This window comes from Zingiber officinale, unplaced genomic scaffold (assembly GCF_018446385.1).
Source record: "Zingiber officinale cultivar Zhangliang unplaced genomic scaffold, Zo_v1.1 ctg44, whole genome shotgun sequence".
Classification (NCBI taxonomy): domain Eukaryota; kingdom Viridiplantae; phylum Streptophyta; class Magnoliopsida; order Zingiberales; family Zingiberaceae; genus Zingiber; species Zingiber officinale.
The window spans coordinates 7,343-31,922 of NW_024589946.1; the positions used below are offsets into that span (position 1 = coordinate 7,343).

Here is a 24,580-nt window from a genome sequence, read left to right on the forward strand (position 1 = left end):
GTTTGTAAGTTTTCTTTTTGTAAATTATCTTTATGTACAAATATGTAACTCTCTTAGTTTCTGGTTGCAATTCCCTGTAAAAATCTTCGCTAAATAAGATCTATGCTTGTTTTTATAATGATAAACTGAGTTAGGTAAAAATAAGACATTCTGTCTATCTTTTCTTGGTTCTTTTTCTCAGTCCTTGTCCTAGTAACCAATAGGTAAACAGTCACTGTATCAGGAATAATCAAAATCATATAAGACCTGTGCGGATTAAGTAAGAAGGGTATCCTTAATCCAAAATCTTATTCATAAGCCGGGGGCACTGATTAAACGATGAACTCCTGAATAGGTGAGACTCCCTGGAAAACAAACAAGAACAGAAAACAGAGTAAGCATAAAAAAAAAGAGAATAAAAATTACTACATCATCATATTTACTGCATCGTTACATTTCTATTATCATTTACTGTAATTCCACAATTCACTATTACTATACTTTTACTGTTTATTATTAACTATTTTACTTCCAACACAATTTTGAAGCATAAAAATTTTACTTCCAACACAACTTCAAGCATAAATATATATATATATATATATATATATATATATATATATATATATATATATATATATATATATATATATATATATATATATATATATATAAAAAGAAGGTATTTATTAAATTAGATGCACACTTTATAAAACCTAAGTCCGCCCCCCCTTTAAAAAATTGCCATCGGCTATTGACACAGCAAAAGAGCCGGCGATCGGAGATGGAGTCGGTCATCAGGGAACTGCACGAGATCGAGGCTGTCAAGTTTGGCAGCTTCAAGCTCAAATCCGGCATCACCTCCCCCATCTACATCGACCTCCGCCTTGTTGTTTCATACCCTTCACTCCTCGTTCGCCTTGCCGACCTCCTCCACTCCGCCGCCGCCGCCGCCGCCGCATCCTCATCCACCCCATTTGATCTCGTGTGCGGCGTCCCCTACACAGCCCTCCCCATCGCCACCGCCATATCCCTAGCCCATTCCCTCCCCATGCTCATGCGCCGCAAGGAGGCCAAGGACTACGGAACTGCCCGCTCCATCGAGGGAGTTTTTCGCCCCGGACAGTCCTGCCTCATCGTTGAGGATCTCGTCACCAGTGGCACCTCCGTCCTAGAGACTGCTTCCCCCCTCCGCGCTGCAGGCCTCCGCGTAACGGACGCGGTTGTCGTTATCGACCGCCAGCAGGGCGGCCGCGAGAATCTCGCGGACAACGGCATACGCCTCCATGCTCTTTTCACCCTCTCAGACCTCCTCACCGTGCTCGTCTCCCAAGGGATGGTGTCGGAGGAGAAGGCTGCTGAGGTGAGGGCCTTCCTGGATTCCAACCGCAGGGTGGCAGTGCCCACTACTCCTGCACCAGTAGTGAATCCAGTCTCCAGGCTTTCTTACGGTGAGAGGGCGACGATGACCAGTAATCCCACGGGCAAGAGGCTGTTCCAGGTGATGGAGGTGAAGCAGACCAATCTGTGCCTTGCAGCTGATGTTTCCACAGCAAAAGAACTACTTGATTTGGCCGATAAGGTCGTTTCACTCACAAACCTAACCTTGATCACAGAATTCATTCTGTCTATTTATTCCCTTTCCCCTTTTTCTTCCTTTTTCATTATAGTTTGGTCTCATGTTTTGTTATGGTAGTTATTTGCATCTTTTGACGTATCCTATTATTTTCTTGGGCTTTAATTGCCAATGCAGGTTGGCCCTGAGATTTGCATCTTGAAAACTCATGTGGATATTCTGCCAGATTTCACATCAGAGTTTGGGGTTCAGCTTCGTGCGGTAAATCTCATGAATTCCACTCAATTCATGTTCCTTAAATATTTCATCGCACATTTGATATATTTGTCACAGAATTGATGCTTGTGTTACCTTGAAAAGCTCATAATCATTTATTGTCTTAATAGCAACATAAGCAGAATATCAGTAAATCAACTTTAATCATACAAACTTATCCATTTTCAGTTAACATTATTGATAGTAGAAATAGGAAATACTAATGACAATTAGATTTCATATCTAACTGATAGATGAAATTTGCAGACAAAAATTGAATGACCTCTTTCAGTTAAATCTAATTTCCAAGAAAATAAGGTTTCTGCAAAAGAAGAAATGAGTCTTTGAGCTCTAGAATCTGAGAGTAGGAAACACAATATTATAGAGAAGTAAATTATAAACATATTAATTAACCACATATTAAAGGGAAAGCCGCAAGAGTTATTAATGGAAACACATTGGGTTTTACAATTTTTTAATCTTGATTAAGATGCAAAATAAGAGAAAAACTGTTTAAGATGGTTTGGATAATTCAAAAACAATTGATAATTTTCTTTAGCTTGACGAGTTGAATTGATTAGATTTCAAGTTGTGACTTGTCAGGAGTAGGAGAGATTAAATAAATTGATTTTTAACATACTTAAAAGTGATTTGAAGATTTGGGCTATTGCTAGTACTATAACTTTTCATAAAGTTCAATAGAGAGATAAAAATCCATAAACCAACTAGTTGTCACTACATGACTTGATCTTTCTGTTGTCCAATCAAGATAATTTGAATAACTGATATGGTCAATCATTTAATTTGGATCCTTTAATAAAGAAGATGGAAATGGCATAAAGTTATCATCATTAAACCATGTTTCCTAACTATATTATTGGTTGACTATATGCATCTTATGTAGGATTGTAGAAAGCGCTAGGGGGGGGTGAATAATGCGTGTTACTTTTTCATATTTTTCGAGAGTACACAACGAAAATAAAGAATAAGAGAAAGAAGCACCATGCTAACAAGCTTTGTTTTTTTTTTGGTGCACAGCCTGTGCTGCTAGTCCAAGTCTGCGATCGTTGATTGCTTTTGTTGGGCAATCCATTATCAATTCGTCAAGGTACAAAGAATCGAGTATGAAAAGGAAGTACAACTATTAAAGTTACTGACAACAAGAAAATGAAGTGTAGACTCGATCGTGGTTGTCGGAGCAGTACTTTGGCGTCATAGTAGAATTTCAGAGTAGCGCGAAGATCATTTGAGCGTAGGATTGATGATCTGAGCCGCTGGTCGAAGGCTTATTTTATAGGCCATTCCAAGTGCTTGGACAAACTCCGGCGCCTCCACCGAGGTCTATCTGATCCACCTTTGTCGTTGAGTTATCCAACTCTGGGTGCTTGGATCTCTTTCGGATATCACCTCGGCGAAGCTCTATCCGAGTTGCCTTGATCCCTTTCCGGGCACCTTGATCCCTCCCGAGCGCCTGGAAGTTGATGTGTGCTAGCCAACCAAACTTAGCTATTCACATGGCTGAGTTCGAGCCATCTCGGGCAATTTGATCCTATCTGGTCGTCCTGACGTCTGGACCCCTAGATCTCTTTCGGGCGCTTGGAATGTCCTAACTTTAGTCATTTTTTATTTCCTGCACCACAGTGTTAGCACAACATGCATAATATAAAATCAGAAATATAATTGACCGTCTCGGGACTATCTGGTCCTGAATTTGGATTTCATTGAAACCCTAGGTCAGACCGACGTCTATTGTTCCCTTCAAGGTAACACATCCTCACCTACTCCTTGTAGGAGATCGGTGGCCGGCTTGAAGGGGGGTTGGATAGACGGCACCCCCAAATACTCACTTCTTGCATATTCGTTAGTGCGCAAGCGGTATAATACAATACAAAATACGAATATGAAAGCTAAACACTAAAGGAAAGAAAAAACAAGCAAATCACTAACACGTTCGTTTAACGTGGTTCGGATATTAGGGCTCCTACTCCATGGCGTGTCTTTGAGGTGGACGATCCCGATGCGTCGGTGGATTAGCCCCCGACAAACTCCGGCTATCTCAAGTAGCTCTTGTGGGTGGAGAAACCTCACCACAACACTCACAAACACTTGAAAACAAGTAGACTACTAATTAGGGTTTACCACCACTAATTTCGTCAGGGATAACCAAACTTTCAAGCCTTGGTTATATAGGGTCGAAAATCCGTTTACCACCGATCACAAACACGCAATGATCGCCTCTACGGAAATTGATCGTTACATCCAACGGTTGATACCAATGATCGCTAAAACTAGTAATGATCGCCCACATCGACCGAACGAACAAAAGCATTCTGTTACACTCACCGACTACACCACGATCAAGAAACGCAATGATCGCTAAAACACGCAATGATCACATAAAGAACGCTTACAAGATCACATAAGAACGCCACAATAAAACCCTAAACTAGGATTTTACTCCGAGTACAATCTCTCGCACTGCACTCTCACCTTACGACCACTGACGCCTCTCGCACCTGACCTCTGCCTCAAGCCTACTTCCTTTGCCTCGTCCCTGACGATTCAAGCCCGCTGCGTCCTCAACGCCATCCTTCGCGTACGCCCGGTTACTCCCCGATCCTCGTCCTCGCCGCGCCACACGGCCCCTGACGCTCCATCCTTCACCGGACCCAAGCCATCAACCTGAGTCACATGTATCCCCTGCACCCCACACTCACATACACATATCAAATACAGGTGAACCTAACTTAAACTTTCGCTCAAACACAAAACACACGGTCGCGACGGACCATCGATCTGCCCAACAATCTCCCCCTTTTTGATGTTTGACAATACGTTTAAGTTAGGGAAAACGTAATAGCAAAACAATATGCTAAAATAAATGGACTTACGTTGCCAAAGCTACACACTTGGACTTACACGGCCGAATGGACTTACGTTGCCAAGGCTACACACTTGGACTTACACTGCCAAATGAACTTACGATGCCAAGGCTACACACTTGGACTTACAACGCCGAATGAAAAATGCACCCTGCATTGGAACCTATGCTAAGGCTCCCTCTATACCTAGGCTCCCTATTGAGCTAGGAATTTTATTGACTATTTAAGAACCTATCCCAAGGCTCTCCATACGCAAAGGTACTAAGGTTTTCCCAACTAAACCTTACTTCTTCCCCTTTGCCTAACATCCTAAAAGCTTTCGAACGATATCCCAATTATTGAAAATTTATCATCCAACTGACCCTAAACTTATGTATTTATCCCCCATGGATCCCATACATCTATATGAGCTGATCCGGTCAAAATCCAGTGTTGAAAACACTTTCAGACTGGTATCAGTCGACTGCAAGAAGTACCAGTCGACTGCCCTTATGAAAACAAGCTTACAGAGACATTTTGTGCTCAAAAAAACTGTTACCAGTCGACTGCTAACTGTACTAGTCGACTGGTACATTATTCATGCAAAAATCAACCTTTTCTGGCCAACTTCAGAAATGCGCCAGAAATTCCACAGACCTCCAAAAATTCTCAAATTTTGTGGAGAGGTCTATTTTATCAATGTCTACTTGGGAAAAATATATATAAAAATATATTTATCACAAATCTTAAGATTGACACAAAACACAAAACACAAAACTAGCTAAAAAGTTCAATTGAACCTTGACCTAAAGTCCTATTTTGGCTTCCTCTTGATGTATTTGCCCATACTAACCCACAATGCATCCCTAGCATTGGTTTATATGACATCTATACATCCAAAACCAATTATTATGCTATATGACCCCAATATCATATTTCTAAGCATGAAACATAACCCAATTGTGCCAAAATCCTAGGTTTGAGACTCAAGTCCATCTCCAAACCACTTGGCACATTTCATGACCCCTCTAGACTCCCAAGTAAAACCCACTTGAGATCCATTGGCCATGGGCCCCAAATTGACTCTTTGAGTTCCCCCTAGAGCTCTTAGCCATAGCCACCTCCCTAGGTGACTCATCCACAATCGCTAGGCCACATTGGTACACCTCCGGTGACACTTGGCCTACAAACCTAACCTTCTTAACCTTGGACACCTTGTACTTGGTTAATTTCTCCTTACCTTTAAATGACTTTCCTTTGCCATTTATTGGTTTCTCCTTTCTATAGTCATATGCAACCCTAGCATAAGACTTTTCCTTAGCATTGGAAACCCTAGATCGGTATCCTAGATCCGATCTATCATTGTTGGGTCTTTGACTACCCAACACCATACCTAAACCCTTAGATCCAACATTGAATCTTTCTAGGGTTTTCTCCAACTTATCAAGCTTTGTTTTCAAAGCTTGATTTTCCCTTTCTAGGTTCCTAAACCTAGAGTCAACATGTCCACCATGGATATTCCTAGACCTACTCATTTTTCTAGGCATATGTCTCCCCTTCTTGGGATTAATGCCTTGGGTCTCTTTATGTCTACCATTTCTAGATTTATCATGAATTGATCTCCTAGGGTTATGATCTACAATTACCCTATTTCTATCATGATATCTAAAGCCAAAATTATGCATGGGTAAATAATAACAATTATTTCTAGCATGCATGGAGGAATTTAAATTTGATTTCAAATTTAAACTAGGGTTTACCTTACCCTTTACCTTTTGAGCTCCTCCTTAACATGAGCCTCCATTCTTCCTCTCTTTCTCCCATTTCTTCAATTACGCTAGCTTCTTGATGTCTCCCTTCTTGGGACATTTGGTGTGGTAGTGACCCTTCTCCCCACACGTGAAGCACATAATGCGCAATCTTCTCCTTTGGGCTTCTTCATTCCTACAACCCATGTTAGTATTTAAAATAACTTGATTGAGTTTAGGATTTACCTTCTTCTTACCCATAGGACATCTACTCTTGTAGTGTCCCTTTTCATTGCACCTGAAGCACACAATGTGATCTTTTGACTTTGCTTCGGTGAAGGTGCTCACTAGGTTGACTTCTTCCAAGATTTCTTCTTCATTCGTCTTGGACCCTTCTTCAACCCTTGAGGATGTAGATGCTACCTTATCTTCCTCATCCACACTTGCGGATGACCTTTCTTCATCTTTCTCGTCCTCGGAAGTTGAGTGCTCGTCACCTTCCGGTTGCTCCTCCTTATCTTGAGCCATTAAGCCCATCTCCTTGGACTCTTCTTCTTCTTGTGTGGGCATAGGTTCTTCCCATTGAACCTTTTTTATCTTATTCTACAAATCGTGGGCATTCTCGTATTTACCTACACGGCTCATCACGTCATTAGGCAAAATATCAATTAATATAGATATTACCTTGACGTTTGCCTTTGACCGTGAGGTTTGCTCCTCCGTCCAATGTCGTGGTCGGAGTTTCTTCCCTTTCTTGTCCTTCGGGACTTCAAATGGGTCCTTGATCACCATCATGGTGTCCCAATCCGTGTCGAAGAAGACTTCCTTCTTCATCATCCAAAATGTGATGCCCCCAATGTTGGGACTTTCGAGCCGTAAAAATCGCTTTTTGCATTGCGGAAACCTCGAAGTCTTGCCACGGATCTGTGCGAAGATATATAAAAATAAATCATGTACAAGTTTCTAACCTAGATCTACCTTAGATCTACGTGAATAAGCTGCCACCCTTGTCATGGCCCTTCGCTATCCCGTCCCAAAAGGTCGTTGATCTCGAGAGTGCCGCGTGACACCCCTATACGATCCACACCGACAATAGGTGGAGAAGAACCACTTAGAGTGTGCTAGCACTCTTGGGTGGCTCAGAAATGGAGGAGAGGGAGAGAGAGCTGGAAGAGAGGAAGAATAATGATGATTCATTATTTGAAAAATAAGAGTAAATGGCTTAAGTATTTTCATCTAACGAAAATACTTAACGCTCATTAACTCATTATTCTTAATGAAAAGTATTATTAATATTATTCTTCATTAAAGACTAAAATCTCTCATAATTGAATCGAAATTAATCTAATATTAATCAATTCATAATTCAATGAACGTCACTATTTATCATCAATTCAAAATTCAACGAATATCATCATTAAGTCTCACTCGAGTCTAACTCAAGTTTCAGTCTCACTCGAGTCTAACTCAAGTCGAACTTAATCGAGTCTTACTCAATTAATCTAATTTGGATTACACTTAATCTAATTTGGTTCATCATACGAACCTAATCCTCTCGGGTTCATCATATGAATCTAATCCTCTCGTTCATCATACGAACCTAATCTCCATCTAATCGCCTTTGTGTGACCTATAGGTTCTTAGAACGCCGCAACGCTCCTAAACCCATTTAAACATAAGTAATGAGCGGTATAGCAACACATCATTATTACCTAAGTTACAAGAACGCTGAGATCCAACATCACCATCATGACTACTAATCGCGACTCACAATATACGATAAACGCCTTCTATCCTCGACATCTAAATTGATCAATCGAGGCATAGATCGTATCATCCTCTAATCAATCTATGCTTGAACCCCAAGTAGACTCACTCTAATCAAACGAGCTCAATATCTCATATCGACTCATTCACCACTCACGATTTAACGATCTCACCTATCAAAAATCACGACGTCACTCCCATTACATAGAGGATGATCTCATCTACATCACCACATCCCTCAAAGATAATTTGTTATATACCCAGAATCGCCTTTATAGTCCACCCAATGTGACATTCTGAAGCCAAAGTACGAATTCCTTATATAGGAATTACGGTGACTTCAGTCCAAGGATCGATACTATACTAATACGAGAAAGTATACGAAACTCATATAACGATCCACGATACTTTCTCACGGGTCATTCAAAGATACATTCTCCAACGATACCCACGTGTCAATTGATATCTCTATATCCACGACTTGAGATCAAGTCATCGAGTCGACCTACACGCTAGTCTTATCGCATTAACATCATTCCCCGAATGTTAATACTGACTAGGAATAATTAAGTGTTCTCTATATCATCTCATTATCAATTCAATCAATTAATCGATATGATAAGAACCTTCTACTCAAGGACGCCATTATACTTAGTTATTCGCACCAATACAAGTAAGTATAATAACCATAAAGAAACGCCTTTATTAATATATGAATACGATACATCGAGTCCATACAACAATCATCATACGATCGATTCTAGGGCTTTAACTAACAATCTCCCACCAAAGACTAGCCAATCAAACAGAGACTCCAAGCCCAATTACCTGTGACCATCACGCTTTCTCCTGCGCCAAAGTCTCGTCAAGGGATCAACGACGTTAGCCTCCGTTCTGAACTTTTCATATCTCCTCTATCACGATCTCTCGAACGACGGAAGCGTCAGAGTACGTGGTTTCGTCCACAGCGAACGAGGTTCCTTACTCACAGAATCGCTTCAATCATTGTCACAGAGCTCTATAGGATCGGTACGCCAGAACCACCCCAAGCTCAAGAACGAACGCTGATCCAAATCGCCTCCTTCACGCTTCCGACGCAAGAATATACTTACTATCAGAATCAAGAATCGTGTCCTACTGAACTCTTCAAATTACAAAGACCACCATTCAAGCAAAATACTAACCTGCATCATGATTTATAATCATCCCGTCTTGAAGTCGGCATCATCAGAACCCTTTACGCCTAGCTCATCACCTCCAATATCAAGAAATATTCTTTAGTCCTTCTTAAGTACTTAAGAATATTCTCGATCGCCATCCATGACGCCCACCTGGATCCGTATCTACTCGTCACGCTCAAAGCATACTAAATATCGTGACTAGTACATAAGACGGCGTATACGACAGATCCCATGGTCAAGTATAAGGAATCTTATCCATTTGGCCTCTCCTCTGTAAGAGGGACTTTGAGTCTCAAAAGACTTACACCATGACATCGCCAGTAAACCTTTCGAATTCCGTACGGCAACCCAAGGAGTACCTCAATATATGACTCGACTTCAGCCAAGCATCTCTCAGATCCATCTCTATGCATCTTTACGCCTGTAATACAGCCGCTTCACCCAAGTCCTTCATCGAGAAGCAATTCCCAAGCCAAGTCTTTACAGATCGCAGCAAAGGGACGCCATTCTCAACGAGTAGTACGTCATCCACATACAAGACAAGGAAGACAACCTGTTCCTAACAACCTTCTTCAGTACAGTGGTTCATCTTTATTCTCGAAACCAAACTGTTGATCGCATCATCGAATCAAGATTCCACGAGAAGCTTGCTTTAGTCCATAAACGGACTTATGAGCTTGCATCCGCATGCTCTGGATCTACAAAACCCTCGTGTTGTGTCATGTACACATCCTCGAGCAAGTTTTCGTAAACGCGGCTGACATCCATACGCCGATCTCATAATCGTAGTAAGCAGCAATCCGAATGGACTTAAACATCACATCGGAGAAAAGGTTTCATCATAGTCAATACCACGAATTTGCTTGAAACCTTTAGCTACCAAGCACCCTTATAGATAAGTCCATCCACGCCATCTTTCTTAAAGACCCACTTACACCCAACGGGTTTAACTCATGTGGATCAACCAAAGTCCATACTGGTCGTGTACATGGATTCCATCTCTGACGCCACGACTTCAGCCACGACTTAACCGGTCTCACTGCGCCGACAGAGGTAGGCTTATTCTCAACGAGCATAATGTCATCAGTCGACAAGAGAAACGAGTATCTCTCAGCTGACGACGCACCCTATCGCACCTGCAGAGGTAGTCTACTTGAATCGGTTGTTGCTCCTCAACTCCTTGGAACAATCTTATCATCCACAATATTATGGTTCCTGCTCAACTTCCATCAAGGCTTCAATGCTATGGTCCATATCTCGACCTTCTTCAAGATCGAACGTACTCTAGTTTTTCTGTAAACAAAGTCTCTTTCTAGAAATACCCAGTCTAATACTTTGTATTGACTAGGAACGTAGAAGTAATATTCCTTCGCTTCCTTAAGATATCCTATAAAATAGATTTATCATCGGTATGCATCCATTGAGATGAACGTCGAACGAAGCCTCACAACCCCAAATCCTCATAAAAGACACCGAGCATCTCTCGCCATATCCTATACGATATATTTATCACAAATGGACGGAACACTGCTAAGTGTGAAGGTCATTGTTGAGTATATCCCCAAAAGGATATAGAAGATTTGTGTGACTCATCATAGACCATATCTACTAGGGTACGATTCCTCCTTTCGATACACCGCTCCACCACGGTGTTCCAGAGAAGTGTGTCGATGTAATCCCACACTCAGATAGTCAAACTCACGGCTAAGGTATTCACCACCCTCGATCCGATCAAGTATTTTAATACACTCGCTTAAATGGTTTCAGATTCATTCTCGAATTCTTCAACTTTTCAAAGGATTGTTGTCATGAGATACATATAACCATATCTACCAAGTCATCAAGAAATGTAATGAAGTATCTATAACCACCTCGAGCAATGACATCGAAAGGGCCACATACATCACGATAAGTCCCAATAAGTCACCGCCTTTCGCTTACGTCCACTAAAGGAGTCTGGTCATCTCGCCTCAAGAGACACGACTCGACGTCTCATATGATAAATCAAACGAGTCCAAAGAACCATCTTTATGGAGTCGAGATAAGCGATTCTCATTTATACGACCCAAGCGACAACGCCGTAGATAGGTTCGTCTATTCTATTCGACTCAACCTTTGGTACTTATGTTATAGATGAGGTTCTAAGTCTAGAAACGTAGAGTCCGCTCATCGACGCACTACAGAGAACATATCTTTAAATAAACGTAACAACATTTGTTCTTTATTACAAAAGAAAAGCCTTTCGTTTCAAACAAGAGACTTCGAAATTTTACCCGATACACAACATTCATTTAATTTCGCATGCTCAGAGGGCGTAGATAGATAGTAAGTTCCACAAAGAATAAGAACAACCTCGGCTCCATCGCCACCGTAGGTCCACTCGCCAATGCCTCGCTATTTCTCAAAGACCTTCACATTAGTATAAATGTGAGAAGCACATCCTAGATTCAATACCCACGACGAAATAGATAGATCGACTTCATAACATATATAATCAAGTAAGTCTTACTTCTCTTCTTAAGATCTTCTAGATATACTTTCAGCCTCTTCCAAAGGTCTTGCCCCGACCGCAGAAGTAGTAATCCTGCAACCCTCCTTTAGGTTTCAATGCCTTGCTTTGCTGGACTTTCCCTTACTTTTAGCTTGCCCTTGCCTTTACGCTTTGCACCATCAAAACGGGCTTTACCTTCTTAAGGTCGAGCTCAGTCAGAACACGCTTAGCAAGGCTTGTCAATTTCGCTCATGTTATAATTCACGACAAATCGACTATAGCTCTGGCAAGGATCAAGATCAAGTCTCGCCGCCACCGCCAAGTGGAATCCCAACTCTGCAGGGTTCTCTATGCACTCAATCATCTTCGAGCACATACGGACCTACGGAGTCCCATCTTGATCTCAGACCTAAACAATGCCTCGAGATCTCAAATCTCTCACGCCTTGTCTTGATATAGTTAACTAAGATGTTCAACCATATCATAAACAAATATCAACCACGTGCTTCAAGCGCAGAGTTCACGGTCGCGAGTACGAGGCACGCCACATCTAACGATCATCTCAAGCTTCTTATAAGCATCTCGGCCAGCTCGCGGGGCAGTGGCAGGAACGAGCCGCCCAGACGCATGCTTTTTTTCTTGTGTGAGAACAATTCTCAGATTCCTGTACCAGTCCAGGAAATTAGCTCCATTGAGCTTGTCCTTGTCAAGGACAGAACGTAGGGAGAAGGTGTTCGTGTTTGTCGACATGACAATCTACAATAGAAATAATGCAGAAAGTAAATATCATATTCCTTTAATCATTTAATTAGACCTTTAACTAAATGATGCTTCCACTGAATTATAGAGCTTTTGTAGAATCAAGTCATGGATGTGGTCAAACCACACTACTAGATTCTTACCAATTAGCTATAATTTTCGTGGGACAAGATCCACATCTTACTATGACTTGAGTTAGTTTTGGCTAAAATGCCCAAGACTTAGTATGATCGGTAGATAACTAATTATCAATTACATCTCTATGCAACTCTTGTTTATAGGATCAAAAATCTCATTTATATTAAAACTTGAGTTAGCTTTGGCTAAATCGCCCAAGATTTAGTATAAATGTGATATTTATCCTATCGTCCAACCGTTGGAAAATGCCTATAGTTTTACCCGATCCAATTGAGTTAACTAGTTATGCTCAATCTAATTGAGTTTGTACTCACCCAAGTTTTGATAGGCGAGACCAAGGTTGTCCCTCCGCACCCTATCAAGATAATATACGTTGCTCTGGTTTGACAGATTCAACAACAACAACATATGATCGAGGTAGTGATGGGTATCAAAACTTGGTAGGCATATCAAGTTGACTTGATTAAGATATAATCTAATCGTGGATTCGTATCTTATACGCATCAAGGCACTAATTATCCTACATTATCATGCATCACATATACAAGCAATGATAGATAACTAATTATTTTGTGATGAAGTCATGACCCTACTACGATCTTTTCAAGCCAATGAAAAGATCGGATAGTCAACCTAGGGTCAACGACAAATGTGTTGAAATCACCCTCCTCGTAACTCCTTCTTGAGTGGATCTTCCACCGCTTCATTTTGTACATTACAAATGTGAAACTCGAGTTACATTCGAGTCTAAATTTTATTTACAACAAGAATATAAAAGAGAAGGTACGACGTGCAGGTCGCATATCAATACAACACGCACAACACAAAAATGACGCGCAGGCTATATTATGAATTACAACACATTTTAACCAATCATATTGGGGTTTTGGGTCATGACCATCACAAAATCACACATAATTCTAAATTATGTATTTTATATAAATTTCTATAATTTTACTACTGATTTTATTGATTTTATGAGTCACAATTTCCCGGCGGTCCCGTTTAGCGGTTTTCGGGCGCAATCGTGGGACAATGCCCCTTGCGGGATTAGGGGCAGCGCCTCTTCTCGCGAAATGAATATCGCGAGTGTCCCATCTTGATCTAACAGCGCCTTAAGCCGCTGTCCCAAAATGATTTGGGCAAGACCTTGCCGTTTGGAAGGTTTTTCTCGGTAGTCGAAGCCTACAAGTGTCCAAGCACTTGTTGCTTCGCTTCTACCAGAAAAATACTCAAAAAATCTATAAAAATAGCAAACTTATAGAAACTTACAGATCTGAAATATTTTCATAAAAATAAAATACAAACTTGTACATGCTTCGCACGTTGCTTTGATATCACTGTTGGGACTTTCGAGCCGCAAAAATTATTTTTTGCGTTGCGGAAACCTCGAAGTCTTGCCACGGATCTGTGCGAAGATATATAAAAATAAATCATGTGCAAGTTTCTAACCTAGATTTACCTTAGATCTACATGAATAAGAAGCGTTACCCTTGTTGCGAAGCCCTTCGCTTATCCCGCTCATCCAAAAGGTTGCCGGATCTCGAGAGTGTTAAGCGTACACTCCTCTATACGTATCCACACGGACAGTAGGTGGAGAAGAACCACTTAGAGTGTGCTAGCACTCTTGGGTGGCTCGGTAATGGAGGAGAGGGAGAGAGAGCTAGAAGAGAGGAAGAATAATGATGATTCATTATCATGAAAAATAAGAGTAAAATGACTTAAGTATTTTCATCTAATGAAAATACTTATGCTCATTAACTCCATTAATGAGCCTCATTAATGAGTCTTAATGAGTATTTAATGAATATTCATTCTTCATTAAATGACCATTTTGAAACTCCTCTTCTCTTCGTAATTTGAATCGAAATTTGAATCTAATATTCAAATTGAATTCATAATTCAATGAATGTCACTATTTATCATTGAATTCAAAATTCAATGAATATCATCATTAAGTCTCACTTGAGTCTAACTCAAGTCTAGCCTCACTTGAGTCTAACTCAAGTCGAATTTAATCGAGTCTTACTCAATTAATCTAATTTGGATTATACTTAATCCAATTTGGTTCATCATATGAACCTAATCCTCTTGGTTCATCATATGAACCTAATCTCCATCTAATTGCCCTTTGTGTGAGACCTTATAGGTTCTTGTAACGTTGGCAATGCTCCTAAACCCATTTAGAAAAATAAGTAATGAGCGGTATCTAGCAACATATCATTACTACCCAAGTTATAAGAATGTTGAGATCCAACATCACCATTGTGACTACTAATTGTGACTCTCACAATATGTGACAATGTCCTTCTATCCTTGACATCTAGATTGATCAATTGAGGCATAGACCGTGTCATCCTCTAATCAATCTATGTCTTGAACCCCAAGTAGACTCACTCTAATCAAATAAGTTTAATATCTCATATTGACTCATTTGGGCATGGCCATGCTTTCTGGTCCCACTCTATCAAGAATCACGATATCACTCCCGTCATAAGGGATGATCCCATCTACATCACCACATCCCTCAAGATAATTTGTTACATACCCAGTAATCGCCTTTATAGTCCACCCGCCACGACGCTCGACGGGCCAAAGTACGAACCCCTTATGTAGGAATTACGGTGACTTCAGCCAACGATCGATAAATACGAGAAAGTATATGATACTCATATAACGATTCACGATACTTTCTCTCACGGGTCATTCAAAGATATTCTTGATCGATATCTATGTGTCAACTTGATATCTCTATATCCATGACTTGTGAGATCAAGTCATCGAGTTGACCTACATGTTAGTCTCATCGCATTAACATTGTCCCTGAATGTTAATACTTGACTAGGAATGATTAAGAGTAGTGTTCTCTATATCATCTCACTATCAATTCAACCAATTAATTGATATAGATAAGAACCTTCTACTCAAGGAAGCTATTATATTTAGTTATTTGGCACCAATACAAGTAAGTATAATAACCATAAAGAAATGCCTTTATTAATATATAGGAATATGATACATCGAGTCCATACAACAATCATCATATGATTGACTCTAGGGCTCTAACTAACACCCAAGGCTTCCTCCTTCAAACTTTGGAGGTTCAATCAAGCCGGTCATCTTCTTGTAGTTGCTCTTCTCGGTGGTTAGTTCGGTGAAGTGCGAACCTCGCTCTGATACCACTTGTAAGGTGATCGGTGGCCGGCTTGAAGGGGGGTTGGATAGATGACACCCCCAAATACTCACTTCCTACGTATTCGTTAGTGCGCAAGCGGTATAATACAATACAAAATGTGAATATGAAAGCTAAACACTAAAGGAAAGAAAAAACAAGCAAACCGCTAACACGTTCGTTTAACGTGGTTCGGAGATTAGGGCTCCTACTCCACGGCGTGTCCTTGAGGTGGACGATCCCGATTCGTCGGTGGATTAGCCCCTGGCAAACTCCGGCTATCTCAAGTAGCTCTTGTGGGTGGAGAAACCTCACCACGACACTCACAAACACTTGAAAACAAGTAGACTACTAATTAGGGTTCACCACCACTAATTTCGTCAGGGATAACCAAACTTTCAAGCCTTGGTTATATAGGCCGCGGGTTGAAAACCCTGCCTATCAGTCGACTGTCAAAACATGAAGTCGACTGCCCTCTGTGGAAATTCGACCGTTACGTCCTAACGGCTCGATATCAGTCGACTGCTAAAACTAGCAGTCGACTGCTCCACACTGACCGAACGAACAGAAGTATTCTGTTCGCTCCCAGTCGACTGCACCAGTCGACTGCTAAAAAAACCCTAAAACTAGGATTTTACTTCGAGTACAATCTCTCGTGCACTTGTACCCTCACCCTTATGACTCACTTGACGCTTCTTTGTAGCCTTGACCTCTTGCCTTCAAGCCTACTTCCTTTGGCTCTGGTCCCTTGGATGCATTCAAGCCCGCGACTCGTCCCCAATGCCAACCTTCGCGTATGCCTCAAAGTCGCTCCCCTCGGCCCTTGTCCTCGTTGCCTTGTCCATGGTCCCTTGGATGCTCCATCCTTTACTGGACCCGAAGCCATCAACCTGAGTTACATGTGTATCCTGCATACCTGCACACTTACATACACATATCAAATACAAGGGTGAACCTAACTTAAACCCTTTGCCCAAACACCAAAACACATGGTCGCACGGACCATTGGGATTGCTTCAACACTTCTCTCAAAAGGGTTTACCTGACTTACCAAACATCCAGTCCTCCAAGCTTATTTGGACTTTTGCTCAACATCCGATCTTGACCTTCGGGACTTCTCACCATATGTCCGGTTCTCGAGCAGTCTAGACTTTTGCCTGATGTCCTCGGGCTTCCGGCTTAGTGTCTTCGACCTCTAGAACTTTTGCTTTGCCTAATGTCCACTAGGACTTTTGTCTTGCCTAGTATTCAGTCAACTTGACATACTAAGACTTTCTTGTTGAATTACCTACACACTTAATCAACCTTGTTAGATCGTAACACACCTTAACTTTGAACTCTTACCAATATCAAAATTTTGATTATCTGGTGCTTCCAGCACCAATATCTTTCTTCCATCGAGCTCTATGCAAGGTTGATTATATAGTAATATTGAAATCATAAAATTATTTTTCTTATTTAGTGTCTTTTTATCTCCCTCTACATCTTACACCTTCCACTCTATTGGTTGCCTTTAATATCTCTATATAATCTCTATGTGTTTTCTCTCATTTTCTTGTCGAGCTATACCTAATTGCTCTATTAATCTCATACAACCATCTTAGCATTCTCACCTCTACTAGGCCATTTTTCTTATTTAGTGTCTTTTTATCTCCCTCTACATCTTACACCTTCCACTCTATTGGTTGCCTTTAATATCTCTATATAATCTCTATGTGTTTTCTCTCATTTTCTTGTCGAGCTATACCTAATTGCTCTATTAATCTCATACAACCATCTTAGCATTCTCACCTCTACTAGGCCAAATATGCTGTAACAAATATGGAAATTAAGTGTGACATTTTTAACTTTTGGAGTCAAATATAGCAAGTTAATTGAACAATGCCTTAACCTACATGTGAGAACAAGAGAATGTCAAAGATGTTGGACCATCTTTGCATTGTCGCATCTACACCTCTACAACAACACCAACAACAACCATCACGAAGTCTTATCCCATTAGACGGGATTGACTTTATTGATCCTTCTATATCATTGGGCTTTATTCTTTACTATATCATCATTTATATTTAAATAAATTTTTATCTTATTTTATTAATTCAAATGCCTCATCCACTGCAACTACCTCACATGATGATTGGGTTGCTTAACAGCTCAGGAATTCTCATTGAGTTGTAAATGAAGGTCATATGGCTTTTCTAATTATATATCTAAAGTTATCTATGAAGAAAATAAGAGAAGATAATTTAGCTGAACAGTTCGGCTTCTGGAGGAACAAGAACATTTTTTTCTGTGGACTTTAAATGGAGTTGGGTGTCATGTGAATGAGATCTTTTGGGCAATGTTGCAACAATTTTTAACTAATGGTTAAATTGAGACATTTGAAGAATTCTCTAGTAAGATTAAAATTTCTTCTTTATTTGTTGAATGATGAAAACATTGTCCTGTAAATTTCTTTTAAATATGTCCTAAAGATAATTGATCATCTGTTGCCTTTATTGTATGATTTAAGCTGAATATGTATTGTTAATTTCTTCTTCATGGTGGTTCTTGTTACCAAGTCAACATTTTGCAAAAGTTGAAGTTTGATTGCTTAAGTTCTTAGTGAATTTTTTAATGCGTATTTTCATTGGTTGGTGTCAAATAATATGCACATGCATATTTATAGCTTGTGATGATGTTAAGTGTTGTCCATTCTAAAGATTGCTGAAAGGCACAACTTCTTGATATTCGAAGATCGCAAATTTGCTGACATTGGGAACACAGTTACAATGCAATATGAGGGGTGAGCTGTGTAATGATTACTTGCTATATTTTCCTATTTTCATTTCTTGAATTCCATTTGCTAATTTATGTTGTTTGTATTCTTGTCACAGAGGGATATTTCAAATATTGGAGTGGGCTGACATTGTTAATGCACACATAATTTCTGGCCCTGGAATTGTTGATGGTCTAAAGCTGAAGGTTCTTAACTGATGTTAAATATTCATAACTTATTCCTTCTTAGTTCATACTCAACTTCTATTCCTTCCCTTTTTATGTCAATAGGGTTTGCCCCGAGGGAGAGGACTTCTTTTGCTTGCTGAAATGAGCTCTGCTGGAAATCTTGCGACAGGAGAATACACATCTGCTGCTGTGAAAATAGCAGAGACACACACTGATTTTGTGATTGGATTCATATCTGTTAATCCAGCATCATGGCAAGGAGAACCAACTAGTCCAGCATTTATTCATGCAACTCCTGGAGTTCAGTTGAGTTCTGGGCGAGATTCATTAGGCCAACGATACAACACGCCTTATTCTGTAAGTATCAGCTGTTAATTTGTTTTAGGTATTTTCCTTTACCTTATCTATAATCAAGCCAATTCTAGATGATTCTGAGATTTCTAGAGTTTGTAATAGGTTGTGCCTAAGTTACATAGATGATGCAAATTAGGAATAATTTTTCTTTTAAATTTTAAATAGTAGTCAATTTTGGCAATTGTCCTATTTTAGGGTTAAAAGTTGGATATCTTTTAATTTTGGATAGTGTTTAGAAATTTGGGTTTTTTTTCTCATTTGGTAAACAAATCAGGAATAATTTTTCATTTAAATTAAATATTAGTCAATTTTGGTAATTGTCCTATTTTAGGGTTAAAAGTTGGATACCTTCTAATTTTGGATAGTGTTTATAAATTTGGGTTATTTTCTCATTTGGTAAAATTTCTTGTTTGTTTAATTTTATTTTCAATTTTAGTTGGGTTAGAGCGAAGGGGAGCCTTGGCGCAACGGTAAAGTTGTTGTTTTGTGACCAAAAGATCACGGGTTCGAATCCTAGAAACAACCTCTTGCAAAAAATAACATAAAGTTGTGTACAATGGATCCTTCCCCAGGACCCCGCATAACGGAAGTTTCGTGCACCGGACTGCCTTTTTTTTTTTTTAAAGTTGGGTTAGAGCCTTTAATTAGATCCCAATTCCTTTATAAGGCTTCTTCCAATCAAATTTTTTTTCTATTTGGTAAAATTTATTATTGTGGGAAATCTCGTGCATTGTGATATTAGTGCGAATTTGTGTTTCACTATATCATAGGTGGAATTTTTCATTCTGCCTAGGAACCGACACTAGTATAGTAGTCCTCCACGAGGTTGCAGAGGCAGCCTCAACTCAATTTATTTGATCTTTATATATTGTCAGCATTGTGTTAGACTTTAATTTTTTTCCCTGAATTTCTAGTTGATCTAACTCACTTGTACTTTATCGATTGCACTCACAATATTAATGTTCAGGTGTTACTTGCATATGCACATTTGATACACTACATTAATAACAATAATATGTAACTAACTTAAACTCTACCATACATATCAAAACTATATAGAATCGACCACTTAGTACTTAGTACATGATTGCATCAATAATTTCTTTAATGTTTGACAATTCATTAAATTAGGTTATTAATACATTACAAGTGAGTTTAAGCTAAACTTCCAAAATGCATAAAATCAACAATCATGCAAGTAGGAAAAATAAAATGAATGAACTCTAATAGAACTATCTCCAACATGCAATAATACTATCCAGACCTCCAAAGATCGCTTAAAGTGATGTGAATGATATTAATTTGAGGCCTTATAAATCTGATTTACAAACCAATTGATACAACAACCCAGCCTCATCCCACGGGTTGACGAGTTCGTTATATGAATCATTCTGCGCTATTAGACTTTATCCATCCTATATCATCATTTATATTTAAATAAATTTTATTTTATTTTATTGTTGCTAACTAAGTCTTTTTTTTTGTCTTTCTCGTTTGATGTGCACATTTGTTATAGTTTCAATCACTTAACTAGAGTATATATTAGTTGTTTAAATACATGTTCGTATCATTTTAAACACGTCTCTTGGAGTTTTCCCTCAATAGGTGTGACTCTAATTTTATCTCTAATATTTTCATTTCATATCTTGTGTCTGCACATCCTTCTTAACATTCTCATCTCTGGAACTCTTATTTTCTGTTCATGTGCACGAGTCATAGTCCAATATTCAACGTTATATACCATAGGAGATTTAACCGTCATTTTGTAGAACTTTTCTTTAATTCTTAGAATTTACTTTATGATCACAAAGAACACCTGACATTGTACTTCATTTCGATCATACTGCTTGTATTCTATGTAATATCTATTTGAATCTCTCGATCATTCTACAAAAATAATTCTAAATACTTAAAGCTCTCAATTATGGATAACTCGTCTTCTCCTATCGAAACAATTTTCTTATTACGTTTAATATGTTAGATTTAAATTCCACATATTCTGTTTTTACTATACTAAAGTCTAAAATCATTCACTTCTAGTGTTTTCCACTAAGATTCGAGTTATTCCTTCACATGTCTCATCTACCAAAATAATATTATCTGCAAATAATGTGCATAACGGTTCCGTATCTTGGATGTGCTGAGTTCGTCCATGATTAGTGTAAAAAGATAAAAATTTAGAGCTGATCCTTGATATAACTCCATCCTTATGGGAAATGCTTTGATTAATTCGCCTGAAGTTTTCATTTTTTCATTACATCGTATATATTTTTAATTAGTTCAATATATGTTATGCTAATATTTATCTTTTTTTTAATTTTTCATATAATTTCCCTTGGAATTTTATTATAAACTTTTTCTAGGTAGAGGAATGCCATGTGTACGTCTTGCCTCTGTTACTGATATTTTTTAATTAGTTATCTGAGAAGATGTATAACTTATGTTATCGGCCTTTAAGACATAAATTTAATTTGATTTCCAGCCATTGTAGTCTTCTTTCGTAGTTTTTTTCTATTACTTTTTTTCTAAAGTTTCATAACTCATTAATTTAATACTTTAATAGTTTGCATAATTTTATATTTTTCCTTTGTTCTTATGTATGAGAATTAGAGTACTTACCCTTACAAACTGATTGATACATTTTGAATAATCTCAAATCTATTTGATTTTTCTTATATTGGGCCAATGGAGGCTTATATGTATGACTATAATTGTATTAAATATGTATATGAATGGTGTTAATTTGAGATCTGTATGGCACAAGTTGATTTTCTATTTAGCTCGTGCCATGAGAAAAATTGAGTTAAGGATTTTCACAACTGCACTTTCATACTGCTTTGTTTTCTTTTGTAGAAAAGCTAAGCAAATGGAAAATCTGGAGAAATATCTTTTTCTACCAATTCACTTTCACATGTAATAGAACTATATTTGAGCTTTGAAAATTTTCTTTTTCAAATCTATTTTTTTATATCTATATATAATTTTATCATTGATACATTTTTAAATTTTTGTTTCTTTTGTTTTATATATTTTTTTTCAATGATATTTTGTACTCCTTTTATTTTCTTAAATATTTGTTCCTTACTATCAAATGAGTCCCACTAAAACCAAATTATTCGAATTATCATGAATTCCCAATTTTATGCAATAACATCTAAAAGCAGTACAATTATTTTTGTCGATCTTGTTTGCAGGTAATCTTTGAGAGAGGCAGTGATGTTATCATTGTTGGGCGTGGAATTATAAAGGCTACAAATCCTAGTGAAATCGCCAGAGAATACCGAATGCAGGGATGGGATGCCTACAAAGCAAGACTTAACTCTTTTGGTTAACCTTCCGTATCACAATTATGTGTTGCTTAACCTTCCGTCATCGAATTTTATTTACCCAATTTGGTAGTCCGCGCTTGGTGTGTTAACATGTCGTGTGCGCGATGTTATCATTTTTCGACAATAAAAACAGATAAAGCAACTTGAAGTGATTTCTTTAATTATATATATTTTTTAATTTTGTGTTACCATTATGAAGTCTAAGATCAAATCTCAGTTAGTAGCTGGCTATCTGTCATTTTCCATGTGCTATTTAACTGTCTAAAGATAGTCATTTGTGATTTTTCTCTTTTGTATTGGTTTAGGTATGAACTAGTGAAGGAATCATCTTTAACCATCGACTAATTATAAATTTTTATCCTTAAATATAAGTAGATTTTCTTTTATATTTGGAGTTCGGAGAGATGGCTGAGTGGACTAAATTCGTTTACGAATTATTGGTATCCACGGTGTGAATTCATTTTTCTCCGCTAGCTCATTACTCGACCTGCGTGACCTTTATCTTTTTTTAGTTTTTAATTGTCATATATTTTTTTGTAAATTCACATGCATACAGTTGTAATTATTGAATTCTGCTTCAACACTTTTGCTTCAATGCATCCTTACAAGAAATCTTAGTGGTTTATTATGAACGATAATTGACCAAAGGTGCATATAATTTTTTGAATTTGAATTGATCAGTATATTTTAATAATTACTAAAAGACGCATTAATTTATTTGGTCTTTCTGTTTTACCCCTTCAGTCAACCACATGTAACCTTAACATTTCTCTCTACTCGTGAAAAATAAATCTCTTCCTTTTTCTCACTTATCGTTTTTTATTCAATTTGAATTTATTTATTTTAAAACCTTTGGACCATTAGTAAGGAAGTTGAAAATAGTAATAGAGGGTATAGTTGGATTCCTCGTAACCTCAAAAATTTATAGAACCTGAAATGAATACAATCTGAGATTTTAGGTCAATCAGTGAAATTCGATCAAAATCTACTATTCAACTTAGAGGATTCAGATTGCACTTAATTCAAGTCCTATTTTCAATTTCCTTAGTGGTCGTTGAGAGGTTTTGAAAAAATTAATTTTTTTTTGGTCTTGATATGAGAGAATACTAAAACAACATTGAGCCTCAAACTATCATATGAGAAAATAAGAAAAGAAAAAAAAGAAGAAAAGAATATTTATTTTTTTAAAACCTCTACATCACTACTAGGGAAGTCGAAAATAATAATTAAGGGTATATTTGAACTCATTACAACATCAGAAATCAACAGAATATGAAATGAGTACAATTTGAGGCCTTTGATTGATTAGTAGGTCTTGACCAAATCCACTAATCGACCTAGAGGCTTCAGATTGCACTTATTTTAGATTCTGTGGATTTCTAAGGTTGCAAGGAGTTCAAATGTGCTCTATTATTATTTTTGACTTCCCTAGTGGTGGTCCAGAGGTCTTGAAAAAATTAAATCCTTTTTTCTCCTTGGTCTTGATATGAGAGCATATCAGGACCACGTTGGGCCTGATATGGGGATATCAGATCTAGCATACGAGAAAACAAGAAAAAAATGAAAAAGAAGAAAAAAACGAAAAAGAAGAAAAGATTTTTTAAAAAACCTTTGCACAATGACTATGGAAGCCAAAAACAGTAATCGAGGTTATATTTGGATTCTTTGCAACCTCAGAAATCCATAGAACCCGAAATGGATATAATCCGAGGCCTCTACGTGAATAAGTGAATTTTGACCGAAATCCTTTAATCGACTTAGAAGCCTAAGATTGCATCTATTTTAGGTTCTGTGGATTTCTACTGAGCGCATAAATAAGAATAATAATTTATAAAGATCTTATTTTACTGAGCACATTCCTAGTTGTCTTTTGAGTGTGCTAAACTCAATTTCAAATAAGGGTTTAGTAAAGATGTCAGCTAGGTTTGATTTGAACTCAATATAGTGATGTGAGTAGATTTTATATGTTTTTAGACATTATTTTACACACATCTACTTGTATTTCATGAGTATAATTTATGTTT

General features: G+C 38.2%; 1 protein-coding gene across 1 annotated transcript; it reads left to right on the plus strand.

The window, feature by feature from the left end:
* The first annotated feature begins 693 nt into the window (after positions 1-693).
* On the plus strand, positions 694-22,747 carry LOC122037447 (uridine 5'-monophosphate synthase-like). The gene is made up of 6 exons (XM_042596924.1): positions 694-1,561; positions 1,733-1,816; positions 18,630-18,712; positions 18,804-18,891; positions 18,976-19,230; positions 22,422-22,747. The coding sequence occupies exons 1-6, from the start codon at positions 764-766 to the stop codon at positions 22,557-22,559; spliced, it is 1,446 nt and encodes a 481-aa protein (XP_042452858.1). The 5' UTR covers positions 694-763; the 3' UTR covers positions 22,560-22,747.
* The last annotated feature ends 1,833 nt before the right edge of the window (positions 22,748-24,580 follow it).